Below are 6,706 nucleotides of genomic sequence, written 5' to 3' on the forward strand. Positions count from 1 at the left end.
ATTGATGTTGTGGTGGGGTGTGGGGGGGGGGGGGGGGGGATAAATAAATAAACGACAAAGTCGCGTTCCAGTATTAGAAACAAAGAAATGTTAAAGTGGATCAAATCTGTCCTACCGGCGCATTGCCTGGATGATACAAGAGTGAGGAAGGAATCTGGCCCTGCATGGTGGTATAGAATGCATGTTAGGATGTCGGTTGACGTGCCGATATTTTAACAAGCTGACCAGGGCTGATAAACTCGTGTTGGGATTGTTCTGATACGAGTGAGGCACAGATTGGCTGATTGAATCAATCAGCGGGATGCATCGCTGCCTCCCAAGATTTCTGCTGTGTCTGTTACTTTGTCTCAAAGAGCACAAATAATTGTCTTCCTAATCGCTTGCGGCGAAACCGCGTTGCCACTTTTTGCCTTTCGATTTTTTTTTGTCTTTTTCCGTACCCTGGTCTTTCGATAATCACAAAGCGAGCGAGGCGAGAGTGAGATCGTCCACTGGTGGAACAATCACAGAGCACGTCATTCTCCCAGGCAAATCCGAAAATGAACTGTCTAACTGGGTCAAGAACATGCCTGGCCATTGTGGTACCTGGGAGACCTTCATGTAAAGTGGTCACAAAATTAGATCCAGCCGCATGATCGAAGATAAAAGCCGTGTGCGAAATTCTGGTTTTACAAGGGCAGTTTTGCCACTGCGACAGAGCCATTAAAGGAGATGCATTAAGGAAATGTGGCAGTTTCATTGCTGGCAAATAAATAGTTGGGTCTCCGTTGAGCCGGTCCAACCGTCGCGTGGGAAATTGAACAACTAAGTCGAACCTCGCGCGGATTACAAGTTCTAAAATATTCCGGAAAAGTCTAAAGGTAAGCGGAGATTGACTGCTTTTATTGACTTGACACTTTGCTTCTGGAGTAGAAGCCGCTAGCCCCGTTCCAACTCCCAGCATTAGCCTCAGTCACCATGGTAACGAAAAACCCGGGCGCAGCAATCCAAGAGGAGCTGTGACTCGTTTTCACGAGACGGGACCGCCCCCCCCCCCACAAAACAGCGACATTGCCGAAAGCTTAAATATTGGGGTGGGGGTATTTTGTGGAAAGCATGTTGACACTGTTTAAAAAAAGAATTTATACGCAATATCTTCTTCAATGAAAGGATTGTAATGACAGGCTGTGTACTGGGTCTCACCAGATGTCGCAACCACCACAAGTTGAGGTCAGGCTTTGCCAATTGGCCGTCATCGTGTTGATTCACGGCGAACATGCTAACCTGGTCAACAATTGACAAGACGTAACTTTATTCAATCTTAATTCTAAAGATGTGGGGGAAAAAAAGACAATCAGACTTGATGTCTTTCTTTGCTATTTTATTGTGACACATCAAGTCCTTTGCTTTTTGGGGTTTTTTTTTTCCCGCTTTGTGTCTGTTTATATTTTGGGCTTGCAGTCTGGCCCACATTCTACTCAAATTGGATTGGAAGCCATTAGTGTCCCAACTCGAAGCATATGTTCCAAGTTGTTGAGCATTTCATTTCACGAGACGATGGCGAGGGGGCTGAAGCAGGACGAAAAAACACACGTGCGCGCGCGCACACACACACACACACACACACACACACACACACACACACACACACACACACAGCGGGTCCGCACAGAAAAATAAACCAGACCTGGACTCAGTCTGCCGCTCACTTCCAGACACAGGCAGACGTCCCACGATGCCAGGCATGACCATGGACTTCGGGGTCACATTACAAAGCGTTATTGCCGCTGCGACGTTCAAGTTCTCGTATGTAGTTCATAGAGCGATACCTTCGGCATTGGACAAAAGGCACTGCTGTACTCCATCACATAATCTAAATACTCCCTCTAGGTAAGGGAGGGGGGGGGGCATAAGAGGAGATTGGATTTCAAAAGAGAAGCAACCGACTCGCTTGAGTTTTTGTTCTCCCTCCTTTTTCTCCTTTGGCCACAACTTTATCCACAAATACTTTGGATGCACCGAGAGAGAAACCTCGTGCAAGTCCGAACGTTATCTCTGAAATATAAACAAGTCTTTACGTTTACAGGGCAGAGTGTGTATTCTATAAGCATTTAATTATGCTGGGGGGCGGGGGGGTGCTGGGCTCTAACTGTGCATGTGTGTGTGTGCGCGCACGTGATCCTGAGTTTCCCAGTCTGAGTTTGAGAATGACAGTGTAAAACACTGCTGGCTCTGTGGAAGCCAGGAAACAGCCTAATGCATTTATCCAAACACATATCTACAGAGAGAGAGGCCCCCCTCGCCTCATCACATCCCTTTCCAACGGTACGTTTCGCCTTCACAAAATAAAGCAGAGAAACGGCAATAAACATGTAATGTAATCGAAACGCCACTCGCGTTTGAGACACATTTCCAAAAACATTGAGCCGCGCCGACGTAATTAAAGACGGACGCTGGACACGACGAATCAATTGCGTTTCCTCCCATCCGCAAAGGAAACGTTCTCCACACTTTTGCTTTCATTCAGGTCTTTCCTCTGCGCCATAGCGCTTTTTCGATGCGTCGAGTCAAACGCACGCTCAATTGGTGCAACGCCGCCATTTAAAAGGCTGAGATGAAACACGCCACGACACCATAAAGAAAACTGCGACAAAACCTGTCCGTTTGAATCACACAGGTATGAAAGTGAAATCTCCAGGGAGATAAATTGTGTGAGCCAGCTCAGACATCCCACCAGAATGTGTCCCGCGTTGTCCGGCACGGTTATCCTTAATTCAAATTGAGGTATTTGGCCTGATTTATGGCCGCCTGTGCCAGCCATTAAAATGAACTGACATAACATAAACTGCGAGGTGACCTTGTCTCCTTTTCCCACATCGGCGAGACCAACGCTCGCTGTGCCGCCAGCCTTTCTCGCAGCTCACGGGAATTCCAAAAACAATACGGTGGGAGCAGTTTGTGAACACTGCCAACGCGAAGCAGAAAGGCCTCTTTTTAATGCTACAATCTGAACATGGTGATCATGCTGCGATACCACCCACTAATGTCTTACGTGCTCTGCGATCCAATCATTTTAATTTCAACTCAATGTCAAGCACTTTTGTAAAAATAAAATACAATAAAATAAATAAATAATATGCAAGCAATATACTATTGAACATCAATTGCAACTTAATTTTATCGAAATAAATACATTTTGGGTTAAAACAGGAAAAATTAAAAAAAAAAAAAAAGAATCAAGATTTAACCAGTCCAACATTTTGATCAACTGTGGCCTACTGCTTCTCTTCGCATCTTAATTTAGACAAACTTTTAAAACTGGAAGCAGTTGCCATAGTCACTAAAATGATTGCAGCAGACCGCAGTTATTCTATAAAATAGACATTTTTCAAAATGTATTTTATTTCGATCAAAGCTAGCGTGCCTTTCAGTGTTTGCATTTGTTTTCCAAACATGGGCTAACGTAAACATGACTCATTTGTCTTCAAGCTCCTGACAGGTGTGTCAGAACGCAGGAAACGTGTGCGCGTGTCACGCTTGCACTTACATGTGGACGTGTGGCGGTTGGAAGCGGCTCTGATTGATGTTGTAATGCGTGAAGGCCTGTGTCGGGTTGGAGCTGTACTCATCCACCGTGATGGTCACTTTGCCATGAGCCATCCTTCCGACGTGTGGACATGAGACGCCGTTCGTTCACCGGGATTCAGCAGCGATGCGTGCAGCGGACATCCTTTGGAGCGGCTCAGAAAAAGCCCAGGAAGTCACCCGCAGCAGCAGCAGCAACGACAGCAAACGCCCGACTCACCCACCCAGCACTCTGCCGGCTGCGCGAAGAAAAGAAGAGACTTTAGCGACATGTCACAGGCCGGCAAAACTCAAACGAGCACATTATTTTTTCAGACTCACAGATCTCCCCCCCAATGCACGTGTTACAGTACATTAACAGACAGTCCGAATGCACGTGTAACTAACACACTTTCAAACTAAACAAAAACAATAAAAACACTTTTTTTAAAAAATCAGACAGCCAATAACTGGGCTGTTTTTGAAGTAAAGGATGGAGATATAAGGATGTCTCATATTCAGGATTCCGCCTGTTGACATGAAAGAAACATGGAGAAAGTGCACCTGGTCGAGCGGACGCAAAACCTTTTCATGAAGAAAAATAAAAAATAAAAAAAACTAAATCAAGAAACAACCACACGGAGCAGCTGATTTTGCACGAGATACACAAAAATAAAACGTTTGTTTTCCCTTGCTTCTAAAATTATCCCGTTGCATTGAATCCCATGTGAGGACCTCTCAAATCGTCTTGCATAACTGTAACTGCTTTTAAAGAAGCCAAAATCAATTATTAACGTGCATGAAGAAAAGCAGCTAAAAGAAGCGTGTCCGTGCATCTTCGGCACTCACTCACTGCGACAGTTGTGTCTGCTTGGACCCTGAGCCTCCCTCCTGTCTGACCTCCCGGACTGGTCGTAAAGTGCCCACTTCGGGCTTTGACACGTGTTTTATACCACAGCCCCTGCCTGATGCATACACATCAGTATTAGAGGGGTTGGGAAAGTATAAAAAGAGAATTGCCCTCAATTTACAGTCTGTCATCTTTTTGGAGGGAAATCAACAGCTCCAGGGTTGATTTCATGGTTGCATGCAGTTTGTGAATTTGCTACGGCAAACTGCATGCCAATTTCAAAAAAAAAAAAAAAAAAAAAAACTGGTCACAAGTCCACAATAAACATTAATGTACACCATTAATTCAGGGTCAGCCAAGGATGTGTGTTATGAATTTAAGTTACTGTGACTTAAGCGCATAGACCAACTCAATTCGGGTAAATACAGCAAAAGGCACAAATGTTTTGCTTTTTTCCCCCAGTGACTATTTCATTTCAAAAACCAATAAAATGTACAAATTATCGTTCTAATAAAAATGGAATTGCAGTAAAAACATCAGGCATATCGACGCATGAGTATCTAATAAATTTGCGAGAATAGCCTCTGAAAATGGCACTTTAGCTATTTTAAATCAGACGTCTTAAATGACATTATGGCAAGAACAAATCGAGACTTCATCAAGCCGTGCTGGACTTTGAAACGTTTCTATTAATTCCAAGATAATTACATGCACGCGTCTTATTTTTCATTCTTTATCACATAGAAAGAACTATTGCACTTCTTTATTTTTTTGCAAAGGCGAGTCAAGCAATTGTGCTTGATCGTGTGTATCGATGCACGTGCCTGTGTGCGCGCCTCGCTGCTCAAACTCTCTCCACATTCATTCGATGGCTACGGTAGCAGCGACTAGCCCTCTAGCCTAGCGTGCTAAACCGCTTCCGACAATCCCTTTTTTTCCAAAATCAGATTTTTTTTCTTGCCTCGCAGCTCCTCCGTCAGACCGCTTGCCTGTGACGCCGGTGCGCACACGTTTAGTGTCCGTGTAGTGTGCACGGCAAACCGCATAGGCTCCAACTTTCCGGTTGGAAATCACCCCGGTAAAGAGCCCCCAAAGGTGGTCAGTGTCAAGGCAGCCCCACGCTAACCTCTTGTTCCTCCGCGGAAATGACAAGCCGCCTTAAAACGACGGCTTGGGAACGCTAACAGCAAATTGTGTCGTTCCGCTCCCCTTTCTGCCCTTCCTCCTTCTTTCGTTGCTTTCAAAGGCAAGCGGAAAGGATCCTGTACCGTATTCGTGCGGGGTTTTTTTTGTGCCAAGCCGGAGGAAGAGCGTCGGGTCGGGGTCGCCCTCTACGCAGCGGAGAGACAAGGGTCCATGCGGCAGCAGAGGAGAGCAGGCGCGGTAGAGCACGGCGGCGGTCCGGGCTGGCAGAGGTCTGGTGCAGGTAGGGCAGAACCTTCGACCCGGTGGGACCTCGGCTGGCTTCTGTGCAAAGAAACCAGACAAGAGAGCGAGGGGGAGGCGGACGGGAGACGCTGACAGACAAGCGGGAGGGGAGAGGGAGTCGCGCAGAGAGCAGCCTCCCACCGACGGTGCAGAGTGTAGTGAATCCGAGTTGCCACTGGGGTCAGAGAGCAGAAGCGAACACAACCCCCAGCCACCTCCCGTGCGCGCGCCCTCACCGGCGGGCACACGCGCGCAGTTGCGCGGGAGGGAGGGTGAGCGTGGAGGAGGGCTCGCGAATCCCGCGCTCCCTTCGTGCTGCATTCACTTGCAGTCGGAAAAGATAACTCCCTATTGAAAAAGAAGACAGACAATTATAGAACACAGAATGCGATTTTATACAACACGAAACAAAAACGCCAAACAGCCATCAGTTGTGCCATGTGCGACATTTGGAACAGATCAAAATACTGTATATCTAATATTTGGAAGGGTAACTTAATTGTTGGAAAGGACTTGATTTTTCCTCACGCTACAAAAAATATGTAACATTTCTATAACTGTTGAAGAAATGAACGCCCACTATATTTCCTAAAAGCTATTGATGTTGAGTTTTTGAAGCAAAAAGTTGAACAGAAAAATCCAAGAATTGAATGGTTTATTAAATGTTTGACAAATGCTCAGTATTCGAGCACCTGGTTTCCATTTCTTGCCAAAGGATTTGAAAATTCTACCCGAAAGCTGCGCTAAACATGCGTCCACGACTCTTTCTTACCCTAAACTCTAAGACACAAAATGACTTCTCCTTTCCAGTGAACGGCAGCATCACTAAATAACGTTTCAAATCAGTACAAACCACATTTTATGCAAAAAGTAAAAACACTGATT

At 45.8% G+C, this 6,706-nt stretch overlaps 1 protein-coding gene across 2 annotated transcripts in view; it reads right to left on the bottom strand.

The window, feature by feature from the left end:
* Positions 1-6,258, bottom strand: part of mpped2a (metallophosphoesterase domain containing 2a) — a 47,503-nt gene extending 41,245 nt beyond the window's left edge. The window contains exons 1-2 of one of the 2 annotated variants that reach the window (XM_019876414.1): positions 5,662-6,258; positions 3,527-3,803 (exon numbers count right to left, since the gene is read on the bottom strand). In XM_019876414.1, the coding sequence (XP_019731973.1) occupies positions 3,527-3,639 (113 nt within the window). In that variant the 5' untranslated portion in view covers positions 3,640-3,803; positions 5,662-6,258. The other variant, XM_019876415.1, reaches the window with a different exon arrangement.
* Between the last annotated feature and the right edge of the window lie 448 nt (positions 6,259-6,706).

Source organism: Hippocampus comes, unplaced genomic scaffold (genome assembly GCF_001891065.2).
Source record: "Hippocampus comes isolate QL1 unplaced genomic scaffold, H_comes_QL1_v1.1 scaffold150, whole genome shotgun sequence".
Classification (NCBI taxonomy): Eukaryota; Metazoa; Chordata; class Actinopteri; order Syngnathiformes; family Syngnathidae; genus Hippocampus; species Hippocampus comes.